The 16,886-nt window shown below is 52.1% G+C and overlaps 1 protein-coding gene across 1 annotated transcript in view; it reads right to left on the reverse strand.

The window, feature by feature from the left end:
• Nucleotides 1–10,085: 10,085 nt before the first annotated feature.
• LOC119309382 (protein ZINC INDUCED FACILITATOR-LIKE 1-like) overlaps nt 10,086–16,886 on the reverse strand; it is a 12,859-nt gene continuing 6,058 nt past the window's right edge. Inside the window, exons 14-16 of the mRNA XM_037585396.1 lie at nt 10,514–10,602; nt 10,303–10,346; nt 10,086–10,192 (exon numbers count right to left, since the gene is read on the reverse strand). Of these exons, the coding sequence (XP_037441293.1) occupies nt 10,086–10,192; nt 10,303–10,346; nt 10,514–10,602 (240 nt within the window). The remainder of the gene's footprint in view (nt 10,193–10,302; nt 10,347–10,513; nt 10,603–16,886) is intronic.

Genomic DNA, 16,886 nt, shown 5'->3' on the forward strand with positions numbered 1-16,886 from the left:
GGTGGGCCCCACTCCGGAACCTTCTAGAACCTTCCCGGTACAATACCGAAAAATCCCAAACATTTTCCGGTGGCCAAAATAGGACTTCCCATATATAAATCTTTACATCCGGACCATTCCGGAACTCCTCGTGACGTCCGGGATCTCATCCGGGACTCCGAACAACATTCGGTAACCACATACAAACTTCCTTTATAACCCTAGCGTCATCGAACCTTAAGTGTGTAGACCCTACGGGTTCGGGAGACATGTAGACATGACCGAGACGTTCTCCGGTCAATAACCAACAGCGGGATCTGGATACCCATGTTGGCTCCCACATGCTTCTCGATGTTGTCATCGGATGAACCACGATGTCGAGGATTCGATCAAACCTTGTATACAATTCCCTTTGTCAATCGGTACGTTACTTGCCCGAGACTCGATCGTCGGTATCCCAATACCTTGTTCAGTCTCGTTACCGGCAAGTCACTTCACTCGTACCGTAATGCATGATCTCGTGGCCAACACTTTGGTCACCTTGAGCTCATTATGATGATGCATTACCGAGTGGGCCCAGAGATACCTCTCCGTCATACGGAGTGACAAATCCCAATCTCGATCCGTGTCAACCCAACAGCTACTTTCGGAGATACATGTAATGCACCTTTATAGTCACCCAGTTACGTTGTGACGTTTGATACACCCAAGGCACTCCTACGGTATCCGGGAGTTACACGATCTCATGGTCTAAGGAAGAGATACTTGACATTGGCAAAGCTCTAGCAAACGAACTAAACGACCTTTGTGCTATGCTTAGGATTGGGTCTTGTCCATCACATCATTCTCCTAATGATGTGATCCCGTTATCAACGACATCCAATGTCCATAGCCAGGAAATCATGACTATCTGTTGATCACAACGAGCTAGTCAACTAGAGGCTCACTAGGGACATATTGAGGTCTATGTATTCACACGTGTATTACGATTTCCGGATAATACAGTTATAGCATGAATAAAAGACAATTATCATGAACAATGAAATATAATAATACTTTTATTATTGCCTCTAGGGCATATTTCCAACAGTCTCCCACTTGCACTAGAGTCACCAATCTAGTTACATTGTGATGAATCGAACACCCATAGAGTTCTGGTGTTGATCATGTTTAGCTAGCGAGAGAGGTTTAGTCAACGGATCTGCGACATTCAGATCCGTATGTACTTTGCAAATTTCTATGTCTCCATCTTGAACATTTTCACGGATGGAGTTGAAACGACGCTTGATGTGCCTGGTCTTCTTGTGAAACCTGGGCTCCTTGGCAAGGGCAATAGCTCCAGTGTTGTCACAGAAGAGTTTGATTGGCCCCGACGCATTGGGTATGACTCCTAGGTCGGTGATGAACTCCTTCACCCAAATCGCTTCATGCGCTGCCTCCGAGGCTGCCATGTACTCCGCTTCACACGTAGATCCCGCCACGACGCTCTGCTTGCAGCTGCACCAGCTTACTGCTCCACCATTCAACATATACACGTATCCGGTTTGTGACTTAGAGTCATCCGGATCTGAGTCGAAGCTAGCGTCGACGTAACCCTTTACGACAAGCTCTTCGTCTCCTCCATAAACGAGAAACATGTCCTTTGTCCTTTTCAGGTACTTCAGGATATTCTTGACTGCTGTCCAGTGTTCCTTGCCGGGATTACTTTGGTATCTAGCTACCAAACTCACGGCAAGGTTTACATCAGGTCTGGTACACAACATGGCATACATAATAGATCCTATGGCTGAAGCATAGGGGATGACACTCATCTCTTCTTTATCTTTTGCCGTGGTCGGTGACTGAGCCGAGCTCAATCTCACACCTTGTAACATAGGCAAGAACCCCTTCTTGGACTGATCCATTTTGAACCTCTTCAAAATCTTATCAAGGTATGTGCTTTGTGAAAGACCTATGAGGCGTCTCGATCTATCTCTATAGATCTTGATGCCTAATATGTAAGCAGCTTCTCCAAGGTCCTTCATTGAAAAACACTTATTCAAGTAGGCCTTAATGCTGTCCAGAAATTCTATATTATTTCCCATCAAGAGTATGTCATCTACATATAATATGAGAAATGCTACAGAGCTCCCACTCACTTTCTTGTAAACGCAGGCTTCTCCATAAGTCTGCATAAACCCAAACGCTTTGATCATCTCATCAAAGCGAATATTCCAACTCCGAGATGCTTGCACCAGCCCATAAATGGATCGCTGGAGCTTGCATACTTTTTTAGCGTTCTTAGGATCGACAAAACCTTCTGGCTGCATCATATACAGTTCTTCCTTAAGATGCCCGTTAAGGAATGCTGTTTTGACGTCCATCTGCCATATCTCATAATCATAGTATGCGGCAATTGCTAACATGATTCGGACGGACTTTAGCTTCGCTACGGGAGAGAATGTCTCGTCGTAGTCAATCCCTTGAACCTGTCGATAAACCTTAGCGACAAGTCGAGCTTTATAGATGGTGACATTACCATCCGCGTCTGTCTTCTTCTTAAAGATCCATTTGTTTTCTATCGCTCGCCGATCATCGGGCAAGTCTGTCAAAGTCCATACTTTGTTTTCATACATGGATTCTATCTCGGATTTCATGGCTTCAAGCCATTTGTTGGAATCTGGGCCCACCATCGCTTCTTCATAGTTCGAAGGTTCACCGTTGTCTAACAACATGATTTCCAGGACGGGGTTGCCGTACCACTCTGGTGCGGAACGTGTCCTTGTGGACCTACGAAGTTCAGTAGCAACTTGATCCGAAGTACCTTGATCATCATCATTGGTTTCCTCTTCAGTTGGTGTGGGCATCACAGGAACATTTTCCTGAGCTGCACCACTTTCCCGTTCGAGAGGTAGTACTTCATCGAGTTCTACTTTCCTCCCACTTACTTCTTTCGAGAGAAACTCTTTTTCCAGAAAGCATCCGTTCTTGGCAACAAAGATTTTGCCCTCGGATCTTAAGTAGAAGGTATACCCGACAGTTTCCTTAGGGTATCCTATGAAGACGCATTTTTCCGACTTGGGTTCGAGCTTTTCAGGTTGAAGTTTCTTGACATAAGCATCGCATCCCCAAACTTTTAGAAACGACAGCTTAGGTTTCTTCCCAAACCATAATTCATACGGTGTCGTCTCAACGGATTTAGATGGAGCCCTATTTAAAGTGAATGTAGCTGTCTCTAGAACGTATCCCCAAAATGATAGCGGTAAATCAGTAAGAGACATCATAGACCGCACCATATCCAATAGAGTGCGATTACGACGTTCGGACACACCGTTTCGCTGAGGTGTTCCAGGCGGCGTGAGTTGTGAAACGATTCCACATTTCCTTAAGTGTGTGCCAAATTCGTGACTTAAATATTCTCCTCCATGATCTGATCGTAGGCACTTTATCTTTCGGTCACGTTGATTCTCCACCTCATTCTGAAATTCCTTGAACTTTTCAAAGGTCTCAGACTTGTGTTTCATTAAGTAGACATACCCATATCTACTTAAGTCATCAGTGAGAGTGAGAACATAATGATATCCTCCGCGAGCCTCAACGCTCATTGGACCGCACACATCGGTATGTATGATTTCCAATAAGTTGGTTGCTCGCTCCATTGTTCCGGAGAACGGAGTCTTGGTCATCTTGCCCATGAGGCATGGTTCGCACGTGTCAAACGATTCATAATCAAGAGACTCTAAAAGTCCATCGGCATGGAGCTTCTTCATGCGCTTGACACCAATGTGACCAAGGCGGCAGTGCCACAAGTATGTGGGACTATCGTTATCAACTTTACATCTTTTGGCATCTACACTATGAACATGTGTAATATTACGCTTGAGATTCATTAAGAATAAACCATTGACCATCGGAGCATGACCATAAAACATATCTCTCATATAAATCGAACAACCATTATTCTCAGACTTAAATGAGTAGCCATCTCGTATTAAACGAGATCCAGATACAATGTTCATGCTCAAACTTGGCACTAAATAACAATTATTAAGGTTCAAAACCAATCCCGTAGGTAAATGTAGAGGCAGCGTGCCGACGGCGATCACATCGACTCTGGAACCATTCCCGACGCGCATCGTCACCTTGTCCTTCGCCAGTCTCCGTTTATTCCGCAGCTCCTGCTGTGAGTTACAAATATGAGCAACGGCACCGGTATCAAATACCCAGGAGTTACTACGAGTACTGGTAAGGTACACATCAATTACATGTATATCAAATATACCTTTGGTTTTGCCGGCCTTCTTATCTGCTAAGTATTTGGGGGCAGTTCCGCTTCCAGTGACCCTTCCCCTTGCAATAAAAGCACTCAGTCTCAGGCTTAGGTCCATTCTTTGACTTCTTCCCAGTAACTGGCTTACCAGGAGCGGCAACCTCCTTGCCGTCCTTCTTGAAGTTCTTCTTACCCTTGCCCTTCTTGAACTTAGTGGTCTTATTGACCATCAACACTTGATGTTCTTTCTTGATTTCAGCCTCTGCTGACTTCAGCATCGAGAACACTTCAGGAATGGTCTTTTCCATCCCCTGCATGTTGTAGTTCATCACAAAGGTCTTGTAGCTTGGTGGGAGCGACTGGAGGATTCTGTCAATGACCGCCTCATCTGGGAGGTTAATGTTCAGCTGGGTCATACGGTTGTGCAACCCAGACATCTTCAGGATGTGCTCACTGACAGAACTGTTTTCCTCCATCTTACAACTGTAGAACTTGTCGGAGACATCATATCTCTCGACCCGGGCATGAGCTTGGAAAACTAGTTTCAGCTCTTCGAACATCTCATATGCTCCGTGATGCTCAAAACGCTTTTGGAGCCCCGGTTCTAAGCTGTAAAGCATGCCGCACTGAACGAGGGAGTAATCATCAGCGCGAGTTTGCCAAGCATTCATAATGTCTTGGTTCTCTGGGACGGGAGCGTCACCTAGCGGTCCTTCTAGGACATATTGTTTCCTGGCAGCTATGAGGATGATCCTCAGGTTTCGGACCCAGTCCGTATAGTTGCTGCCATCATCTTTCAGCTTGGTTTTCTCTAGGAACGCGTTGAAGTTCATGTTGACATGAGCGTTGGCCATTTGATCTACAAGACATATTTGCAAAGGTTTTAGACTAAGTTCATGATAATTAAGTTCTAATCAAATTATGAACTCCCACTCAGATTAGACATCCCTTTAGTCATCTAAGTGTTACACGATCCGAGTCGACTAGGCCGTGTCCGATCATCACGTGAGACGGACTAGTCATCATCGGTGAACATTCTCATGTTGATCGTATCTTCCATACGACTCGTGTTCGACCTTTCGGTCTCCGTGTTCCGAGGCCATGTCTGCACATGCTAGGCTCGTCAAGTTAACCCTAAGTGTTTTCGCTGTGTAAAACTGTCTTACACCCGTTGTATGTGAACGTAAGAATCCATCACACCCGATCATCACGTGGTGCTTAGAAGCGACGAACTATAGCAACAGTGCACAGTTAGGGGAGAACACTTCTTGAAATTTTTGTAAGGGATCATCTTATTTACTACCGTCGTCCTAAGTAAACAAGATGCATAAACATAATAAACATCACATGCAATTATATAGTTGTGACATGATATGGCCAATATCATATAGCTCCATTGATCTTCATCTTCGGGGCTCCATGATCATCTTGTCACCGGCTTGACACCATGATCTCCATCATCATGATCTCCATCATCGTGTCTTCATGAAGTTGTCACGCTAACGACTACTTCTACTTCTATGGCTAACGCGTTTAGCAATAAAGTAAAGTGAGTTACATGGCGTTCTTCAATGACACGCAGGTCATACAAAAAATAAAGACAACTCCTATGGCTCCTGCCGGTTGTCATACTCATCGACATGCAAGTCGTGAATCCTATTACAAAGAACATGATCTCATACATCACAATTCATCATTCATCACAACTTCTGGCCATATCACATCACATGATCAATCGCTGCAAAAACAAGTTAGACGTCCTCTAATTGTTGTTGCATCTTTTACGTGGCTGCAATTGGGTTCTAGCAAGAACGTTCTCTTACCTACGAATAACCACAACGTGATTTTGTCAACTTCTATTTACCCTTCATAAGGGCCCTTTTCATCGAATCCGCTCCAACTAAAGTGGGAGAGACAGACACCCGCCAGCCACCTTATGCAACTAGTGCATGTCAGTCGGTGGAACTGGTCTCACGTAAGCGTACGTGTAAGGTTGGTCCGGGCCGCTTCATCCCACAATACCGCCGAAGCAAGAAAAGACTAGTAGAGGCAAGTAAGATGACAAAATCCACGCCCACAACAAAATTGTGTTCTACTCGTGCAAAGAGAACTACCCATAGACCTAGCTCATGATGCCACTGTTGGGGAACGTTGCAGAAAATTAAAATTTTTCCTACGGTTTTACCAAGATCCATCTATGAGTTCATCTAAGCAACGAGTCAAGGGAGAGAGTTTGCATCTACATACCACTTGTAGATCACGAGCGGAAGCTAGCCAAGGGGATGGTGATGATGGAGTCGTACTCGAACGTGATTCGGATCACCGATGTCCAAGTGCTGAACGGACAGCACCTCCGCGTTCAACACACGTACGGGACGGGAGACGTCTCCTCCTTCTTGATCCAGCAAGGGGGAAGGAGAGGTTGAGGAAGATTGCTCCAACAGCAGCACGACGGCGTGGTGTAGTTGGTGCAGCAGTACTCCGACAGGGAAAGCATATACGGAGGAGGAGAGGTGTTGGGGAGGGGAGGGGCTGTGCCTTGGCTTGTGTCAAGCTCCCATGCCCCTCCCCACTATATATAGGGGTGGAGGGGCTGGTTTCTTGCCCTCCAAGTCCATTGGGGCGTTGGCCAAGGTGGGAGGAAAGAAATCCCATCATTTCCTTCCCCACCGATTGTTATCCCCCCTTTTTAGGGATCTTGATCTTATCCCTTCGGGATATGATCTTATTCCTTCTAAGGGGGGATCTTGGTGCGCCTTGACCAGGGGTGTGGGGCCTTTCCCCCACTACTCACGTTCATGTGGGTCCCCCCATGCAGGTGGGCCCCACTCCGGAACCTTCTAGAACCTTCCCGGTACAATACCGAAAAATCCCAAACATTTTCCGGTGGCCAAAATAGGACTTCCCATATATTAATCTTTACATCCGGACCATTCCGGAACTCCTCGTGACATCCGGGGTCTCATCCGGGACTCCGAACAACATTCGGTAACCACATACAAACTTCAATTATAACCCTAGCGTCATCGAACCTTAAGTGTGTAGACCCTACGGGTTCGGGAGACATGTAGACATGACCGAGACGTTCTCCGGTCAATAACCAACAGCGGGATCTGGATACCCATGTTGGCTCCCACATGCTTCTCGATGTTGTCATCGGATGAACCACGATGTCGAGGATTCGATCAAACCCTGTATACAATTCCCTTTGTCAATCGGTACGTTACTTGCCCGAGACTCGATCGTCGGTATCCCAATACCTTGTTCAGTCTCGTTACCGGCAAGTCACTTCACTCGTACCGTAATGCATGATCTCGTGGCCAACACTTTGGTCACCTTGAGCTCATTATGATGATGCATTACCGAGTGGGCCCAGAGATACCTCTCCGTCATACGGAGTGACAAATCCCAGTCTCGATCCGTGTCAACCCAACAGCTACTTTCGGAGATACCTGTAATGCACCTTTATAGTCACCCAGTTACGTTGTAACGTTTGATACACCCAAGGCACTCCTACGGTATCCGGGAGTTACACGATCTCATGGTCTAAGGAAGAGATACTTGACATTGGCAAAGCTCTAGCAAACGAACTAAACGACCTTTGTGCTATGCTTAGGATTGGGTCTTGTCCATCACATCATTCTCCTAATGATGTGATCCCGTTATCAATGACATCCAATGTCCATAGCCAGGAAATCATGACTATCTGTTGATCACAACGAGCTAGTCAACTAGAGGCTCACTAGGGACATATTGAGGTCTATGTATTCACACGTGTATTACGATTTCCGGATAATACAATTATAGCATGAATAAAAGACAATTATCATGAACAATAAAATATAATAATACTTTTATTATTGCCTCTAGGGCATATTTCCAACATGGGATACAACTAGGGTTATGGGGCTGGCCTAACCAAGTATGCCGCCCCGGCCCTCTACCAATAGCAAAACTAACTAAACTGTGTGCTTCCTTATTGGCTGCACGACCTTCAAAAGTAAATTTACAAAGAAAAACACTTGACCGGGTAATAATCTCCCTCACTATTGAACCATTCTTTCCCATGCTAGCGTTGTTGATGTCCAGTATAGCCTGTTTGCAGTCCGACGCAATGAGCACATTTTGTAAGTTCAGATCTTCCGCTAGAGCAAGGGCCTCTCTACATGCAATAGTTTCCAAGATTAAGGGATCGTCCAGCCCGGCTATTACTAGCGCGGAACTTCCCAGATAGGCTCCATGGTGATCCTGACAAACAGCCGCTGCCGAGCCTCCCCTGCCCGCTCGGACTCCTGCATCGACATGAATTTTTGCATGGCCCGTCGGCGGGGCCTTCTGGCGTATGACCGGGCTGGATGTGCGCCCCCCTGCAGCCCCTCCTGTGATGGTGGTGGCTCCGTTCTCGGACAGGACCGATAGCTCCTGTATGAATCTTCCTACAAACAAGTGAGTAGCTCGAGGGGTTTGAAAAATGTGCTCATGAATGGCTTTGCGTCTAGATGTCCAGATAGCCCAAAGTGTCACCGCAACCTTGATGAACTGATCATGTGATAATGAGTCAATGAGAGTAAACAGCCACTGTTTTGCCTTTGTCTCATTAGTATTCACTAGTTGACTGGCTAGCTCGTCATCGACCAATGCCCAGGTGCACCTTGAAGTTGTGCACTTGATGAGGGAGTGTTTCCAAGAGTCTGGAGCACCACACAGTCCACACAATGGTGAGTCCGCCATATGTCGATGCGCTCGAACGGCTTCTGTTGGTAGTGACTGTTTTGAGAGTCTTCATAGGAACATTCTAATTTTCCCAGGAACTTTAATCTTCCAAAGATTCTTCCATTGCTGCTAGTCCCCTGCCCCTGTTGATGGTCCGGCGGTATTCTCCAGCCATGCCTCTCTACGCTGGCGAGTCGCTACCAGCATGCGATAAGCCGACTTAACCGAGAATATCCCATTCCTTTCAAAGTTCCAACTCCAAAAGTCACTCGCATTTAGTGTGCAGATAGGGATCCTCATGATAGTTTGCACGTCCATGGGCAAGAAGACTTGCCTGATCCGTTGTGCATCCCACTCGCGCTCGTGTGATCAATGATCTCAGAAACCAGGGTCGGCGGGTTGTTAACCAAACATCCGTATGGTCATTTGGTTAACAACCATTATAACTGTTTATCAGTTCATTTTTTCTAGTGGGATAGGGCCCAATTTTTTGGTTTCGCACAGGTCCAGGATTTTGCCAGCCTGGCCCTGCTGGCAGCCCCACCAACGGCGGAGCAGCTCCTGCTTTCTGAGCGAGCAGCTTCGCCGATGGATGATGAGTGACTACGTACGTACGTAGATCAGTGAGTGTTAGTGCGTTGCGATCCTGAACATGAACGTGCATGGCTTTTACAGAAGGAGAAAAAAAAGGTTAGTCGATGACTTCTCAGTCGCCGGCGAAATGATTCGTTTCTCATCAGTCGTTTTCACTGGCTGGCTACCTTTTGTCCTCCACTGATGAGATCCGCTAGTTCCTTCTTCCTTTTTTCTTCATCCAAAAATATATCAAAGCAGTTTCTGAAATCAAGTGCAGGCCATCGTCTTCTTTCCGCCATCGTTTTCGGGTTCCTGAAACCTTTTCTCCTTTTGTTGATTTTCTTGGCTTTAAACAAAATATTTGTCAACTGATGCAGAGTCATCCTCCTCCTTTTCAGAAAATGCTCACTAGGTCAAGTGTGCATTGGAATTAGAAAAGAAAAGGAACTTTGGCCGCCTAGGCTCATGCCAAGTTTTAAAATTTGCTGTTATTATTACAATATAAAATAATTGGAAGAACGTTGCTGTTATTACAGATTTTGACAGGTGACAATCTATACTGCTATTCCTAACTGCACTCTTCTCCTACAGTGGGTAATACCAGGAAAGGCTCAAACGTAAACATGAGCCCAAGGAGCTGCACCAAATTCAGCACCAAGAACACCATTTGATCACCTGCAGATTCAGTGGAACAAACTAGATCAAGTTACTTCCTAAAATAACTATATCAAGTATGTATAATCAGAAAGTCCTTCTGTGCTATACAGAACATATTGATTGGTTACCTGGGAAGAAGGTGCTGTCCTGATGTTTCTGCGCCCATGAGAATCTGCATTCGTTCAGTAACATTAGGGGATGAGAATTAGGAGCCCGCAGCAGAGTCATTCAGCACAAAAAATTCAGTTTTTTCGGTCCGAAACAAAAAATCAATAGTCGTAATTGTTTCGCTCATTGCAACCTGTTTATGGAAAAGATGTGATGACGGGAGCTACTCACAGATAACCAGCCCCTATTGGAGCAATTGCCTTGAAAAACGACATGGCAGTTGTCGATATACCATTCGCAGTGCCTCTTTGGTCTTGACGCTGGTATCAAATTCAGAAACGTTGTTTTATTACCGAAAAAGGCTTTCGCCCCGCTTTATAAATAATGCAAACCGCCACAAGACATACAGCCACAACAGGTTCACACACACGCACCCAAGTACCACAACAAAGTCATAAGGTTCTGCTGAGGGCACAGCTCAACAAGCCCAAAAGAAAGAGAAAAAACAAAGCCTGTCCACAGCAGGCGATCTAGTCAGGCTCCGACGGAGGCGGCGGTGGCGGGGGCGACAGGTGGACGGCCATCGAGCGAAGGTCGGCGATGAAGGCAGAGATGGCGTCACGATCCAGGGGGCGGCTAAGCGGCCGCCAAAGCTGCAGGAAACCCGAGAATTTGTAGAGAGCGTCAGTAGCGCGACGAAGAGGAGAACGCTGGATCACAAGCTTATTGCGAACAGTCCAAAGAGTCCAGGCAAGGACCCCAACCTCCAGCCACCTAATGTGGCGAGAGGACGAAGGGGACGCTTGGAGTTCAGCAAATAAGTCCGGGAAATTTGTGTGGTTCCAACTCCCTCCGACAATCTCGCGAAAGCAGCTCCAGAGGAACCGGGCGGAAACGCAAGCGAAGAAGATGTGATTGGAGTCCTCGGGAACAACACAGAGGGGGCAGATACCAGTGCCCGGGCCATTACGCTTGCGGACCTCCACACCGGATGGGATCCGTCCACGGATCCACTGCCACATGAAGATGCGGATCTTCAGTGGTACACGAACGGACCAAACCATCGAAAGGGGGGGGAGCGGTGGAGGGGGCAATGGCCAAGTAAAGCGATTTGGTAGAGAACTGGCTCGACGGCTCCAAGTGCCAACGCACAAGGTCCTGATCCCCATCCACCAACGGCTCATGCAGAGCAACGCAGTCAAGCAACTCACGCCAGGCGGCGGATTCCGCCAGCCCAAATGGCCGACGGAAAGCGAGGCGCCCTAAGTCAAGAAGGGCACTATCAACAGAGATCATGGGGTCGACAGAGATAGAGAAGAGGATGGGCAAGCGAGCCGCAAAGGGAGAGTCGCCGCCCCAGCGATCAAACCAGAAGAGCGTCAAGAGGGCGGACCCCACCGAGATAGAGGTACCAATGCGGAGCACAGGGAGGAGCTGGACGAGGGACTGCCGGAACTGAGAGCCTCCCGACTTCTGGCAGAAGGCAAGGGGCTGGCCGCGCAGGTATTTATTTCGGATAATGTCCAGCCAGAGGCCACCATGACCCTGCGTGATACGCCACAACCACCGGGATAGGAGGGCAATATTCATCCGTTTAGAGCACATGATGCCCAATCCACCCTGCTCTCTGGGCTTGCAGATGTCAGGCCAGCTGACCATGTGATACTTCTGCTTGCCATGCTCGCCAGCCCAGTAGAATCGAGACTGGATTTTGGCGATATCCTTATGGAGAGATTCATGGAGGCTGTAGAAACTCATAAGAAATAAGAGGAGGCTGGAGAGGGAGGAGTTGATAAGGATAGTCCGGGCCGCCTTGGAGAGCCACCTCCCCTGCCAGGGCTCGCACCTGGTCTGGAGCTTGGTCACGGAGGGGCGAAGGTCGGCGGCAGAGAGGCGCGAGTCACTGATGGGCGTCCCAAGGTAGGTAGTGGGGAACGAGCCCAGGCGGCAATTGAGTCTATTGGCAATGGCCACAGACTCAGCGGGGGAATATCCCATCACCATAACATCGCTCTTATCGAAGTTGATCTTGAGGCCCGACATCTGTTGGAAGCAAAGGAGGAGGAACTTGAGGTTGGTGATGTCCATCTCCGAGCCTTCGACCATGATGATCGTGTCATCGGCATACTGGAGAATGGAGATTCCCGAGCCCCCAGAGAGATGGGGGGTAATACCTCGGATGTGGCCCGTGGCTTTAGCCTTATCTAGAATGGAGGCCAAAGCGTCCACGACCATATTGAAGAGGAACGGGGAGAAGGGGTCGCCTTGGCGCACCCCACATAGGGTAGGGAAGAAGGGACCGATCTCGCCGTTAATGTTGACCGCCGTGCGACCGCAAGAGACCATTTGCATGACTCTCGTGATCCACCGGTCGTCAAAGCCCTTCCGCAGAAGGACTTCCCTAAGGAAGGACCAGCTAACCGTATCATAGGCTTTGTGAAAATCGATCTTCAGAAAGACCGCCTTCAGGCGTTTGACCCGGACCTCATGAAGGACCTCGTGGAGCACCAGGACACCATCCAGGATGTACCGACCCTTAATGAAGGCTGATTGGTTAGGGTGGGTAATCCGATCTGCAAGCAGGGTCACCCTATTGGCGTACCCCTTGGCCAGGATCCGGAAGATCACGTTGATGACCGTAATCGGGCGGAACTGGCGGATGTCAGTCGCCCCATGGACCTTGGGGATGAGGGAAATGGTCCCGAAGTTGAGGCGGTCAAGGTCAATAGATCCCACGAAGAATTCCTCGAAGATGGCCATGATCTCAGGTTTAATCACGTTCTAGAAGGTCTGGAAGAAAATGACCGGAAGACCGTCCGGGCCCGGAGCAGAGGAGGAGTTCATACCCTTGATGGCCTCCCAGACCTCCTGTTCAGAGAAGGGGGCCGTCAGGGACGCGTTATGTGCGTCAGAGACACGTTGGGCGCCGGCCCAACAATCATGGGCGAGAGAGAGACCGCTCCGAGGAGCGGGAGAGAAGAGGGAACGATAGAAACCATCAACATGGGAGCGGATGTCCCAGGGGTCCTGGAGGAGAGTAACCCCATCCCAAAGGCAGAGAATGGTGTTGCGTCTGCGGCGCGCGTTGGCGATCGCCTGGAAGTAAGCCGTATTCGCATCGCCCTTCAGGACCCAACGCTGAGCGCCCCGAAGACGCCAATAGGCCTCCTCATCGGTGTAAATCACGGAGAGCTGGTCTTCGAGGTCATAGCGGGAAAGTCGAGGGCCTGGATCGCAGTTAGCAACGCCTTCTTACGCTCCCTGGCGTCACGGCCCAGGTTGGCCCCCCACCCCTTCATAAATTGCCGACCACGCTTCGCACAGAAGTGCCACGTGTCAATAGCAGAAGGGGGCGAGGGTGGGGGTGGGCCCGAGCCTCGATCCACCGCGCACATACGGCGTCGGTAAACCCGGCCTGGGAGAGCCAGAAGGTCTCAAAACGGAACCGAGGGGGGATCGGAGGACGCTCGTCCGCGGAGGAGAGAAGCAAGGGGACGTGGTCCGACCCAATCCGGGTAATGGCGCGAAGAGAGGCTAAGGGGCACTGGAGGTCCCATTCGGGGGAAACTAGGACCCTGTCCAAGACGGACAGGGTCGGGGAGGCTTGGCGGTTGGTCCAAGTAAAACGGGCCCCAACCCGATCAATCTCCCGGAGGGCGAGGTCGGCAATGAAGTCGTTAAACATGTCCATCCGGGCAAAGCTAACATTGCCATTATTCTTGTCTTCCGCAACGCGCAGCAGGTTGAAGTCACCCCCGACAACTACGGGGAGGGAGGCGGCCGAGATTTTCCGGTGAAGCTCCTCCAGGAAGGAGGCCGACCTACTATGATCGGCCGGACCATAGACTATGATGATCTCCCACTCGAAGACCTCCATGCTGACGAAGAATTCGCCCCTATCCATGCTGCCCACCTCAAAGGTGGCATCCTTCACACCTAAAAGGATGCCGCCCGAGTGACCCGCGCTCCCACTAGAAGGGAGCCAGTGCCACGCAAAGAGGTGGGAGCTCAGCCGGTCAAGCTCAGGGAGCGCAAAATCGCGACGCATGGTCTCTTGCACAGCCACGATTTCAATGTGCTCATCTCGCATGTACTCCACTAACTGGCGGGGCGACCATCATGGCCGAAGCCGCGGATGTTCCAGAAGAGGGCCCGCATCAAGGGGCCATTGGGGGGCTGCTTGACCCCAAGACACAGGAAGCGCTAAGCGCACGGAGAGCCGCCGTGCGGGAGCAGGTGCGTCCCTGAATCTCCGGCATGGCCACCGAGGGAGGGGGCCGTCGGCTGCGGCCGAGGCGGGGGGGAAGATCCCCCGGACGGCGAGGAGGCAGGGTGAACGACGAGGGCCGCCCGGGCCTCCGCCAGTTTCCCGTCAAGAACCTCCCGGGCTCTGATGGCCGCGACCTGGGCGAGAGGGGGACCAACTTCCCCTCGGAAAATGATCGCGGAGTCGGAGGCCACTTTGGCGAGATGGCCCAGTGGAACAGACTCAAGAGCAGAGAAAGAACAAGACGAAGTAGAGGGGGGAACGGAGGGCGTACCTGGCTCCAGGTTGCGGGTGGCAGCGCGGAGCTCCGCCCGCTCGGGGATGGGTAGCGCCGGGCTGCCCTCGGGGTGGGCAGCGTCCAGCCGAGCACTCCTGCGGGAGGCCACCACCGGGGAGGAGGCCGACCGGCCGCGACGGGAGTAGGCGGCAGACCGTGGAGGGGGAGGCTAGGCCGCCAGAGGTGTGATGATCCGGGCCGTCCCCGCCCCAGGAGACGACGGAGGGGAGGTCAGCAGCCCCAGCCCAGCACAGCCGAGGGAGATCTGGGTCGAGGGAGATGGTGCGGCCAGAGGAGGAGGAGGCGCACTGGGAGCCGGAGAGCAGGCCCCTGAGGGGACCCGTGGAGACGACGGGGCCGGGGGCGCGTCAGGCTGCGTGGAGAAGACGGCGACGGGGGAGGCGAAGCCGGAGTGGGGGGGGACAGCCACAGGAGGCGTCCCCCCACCCTCGGGAGCCGCCGACGAGTCGGAGAGCAGGCCTCCGATCAGGCCGACTGGGGCCATCACAGGAGGCGGGGATGAGGCGGGGGAGCGCGGGGAGGAAGCCGGGCAGACCACCAGGCCCACACTGGAGATGTCGCTCCCCTCGGATGGCGACACATCAGGGATCGGCGGGTCATCCACCTGGGGGCGAGAGGCGGCCTGGCGGCCCTTGCCCCCCGTAGCCGGAAGGGGGGGCGAGGGGGAGGGGGAGCGGGAGTCCTCGGACGCCCCCTCCTCATCAGAGCGGTGAGAGCGAGAGCGGTGACGGCCGTGGTAGTCTCCGCCGGCCCCCGGGTTGTCGCCTGGGGGGCCGACGTCGAGGGAGCGGGGGCGCCCAACGTGGTTGGGAGGCTCGGGGGCGATCCTGAGGTCGAAGCCCTGGTCGTTGAAGAAGACCCGGACCGAAGTGCGCAGCTTGGAGGAGTCGAGGCACTTGACCTTGACCCGCACCTCCTCCTCCTTGCGAAGTGAGAGCTCGTCGACCACCACCACCTTGCCCAAGAGGCGAGACATCTGGCGGATGACGAGCTCGGACCGCGCAATATCGGGGAGACCGGAGATGAGGATCCAGGCGGTGTCGAGGACGGCCACGGCCTGGGCGTCGAGTACTGGCTCAGAGATCTCGACAACCAGCTGGTTGAGCGCGAGAGTGATCCGGCCACTACGCGTGGCGTAGCCGTAGCTGACGGAGTCGGGGAAGACGACGGAGAAGATGTGACCGGCGGTGGGGGTGACCACCCAGTCCCACTGGTGGCGGTAGAGGTGGTTGAGCTCAGCCTCGATCATCTCAGGGGACGCCACCCCATCAACGACCGTGACAATCGCCTGAAGGGATGGCGACGGAGGAGGGTCGTCCGGGACCTCAAGGTGGAAGAAGCCCAACCCCTCGATCCCGTCCCATACATCATGAGCTCTGAGACCACCGGTCTATCCGGGCACATAATGGCGGGGTGGCCAGGATCCTTGCAGAGGTAGCAGCACTGGGGGTTGACGCACGCAACCTGAGAGTGCCCCCTCACCCCACAGTTGAAGCATGGGGGGCGAGGGAGACCGGAGACGGGGCCCGGAGCGGTGGAGGCCCTCGGACCCGCGGGGGGTGGCACGGCCGGAGTGAGGCGGACACCCCGGCGCTTCTTCTTCTTGGCGGGCCCAGGACGGCCGCGGGAGGAGCCACCACCAAAGGCCGGAGCCGGGGCCGCAGACCCCGTGGAAGCCGCGTGCGGGGGGACGTAACGGCGGGTGTCCGGGGTGGGGAGGATACCGTCCCGTGGGCGAGGAGAGCCGGCACGAGCCGGGCGGGCGGGAGATGGGGAACGGTCCCTACGACGGGACGGCGAAGGGGAGCGCCGGCGGGCGCGCCAGTCCCCCGACGATGCCCGCGGCGACCGAGACCGCGCCCGGTCATCACGGCGGAAGGGGGAGCGGCGGCTGTCCCGAAGCTCCCGGAGCTCGCGCCGGAGCTCCTCCTCCCGCCGGAGGGAGTCGGGGGAGGGGCGGGTCGAGTCGCGGGAGGGTTCGCCCGCCTTGCGCTTTGCTCGGGGGGCCGGGTCCTGCCAGTCCCGCGGCATGGCCGACC

The sequence above is a fragment of the Triticum dicoccoides genome, chromosome 5B, assembly GCF_002162155.2.
Source record: "Triticum dicoccoides isolate Atlit2015 ecotype Zavitan chromosome 5B, WEW_v2.0, whole genome shotgun sequence".
Lineage (NCBI taxonomy): Eukaryota > Viridiplantae > Streptophyta > Magnoliopsida > Poales > Poaceae > Triticum > Triticum dicoccoides.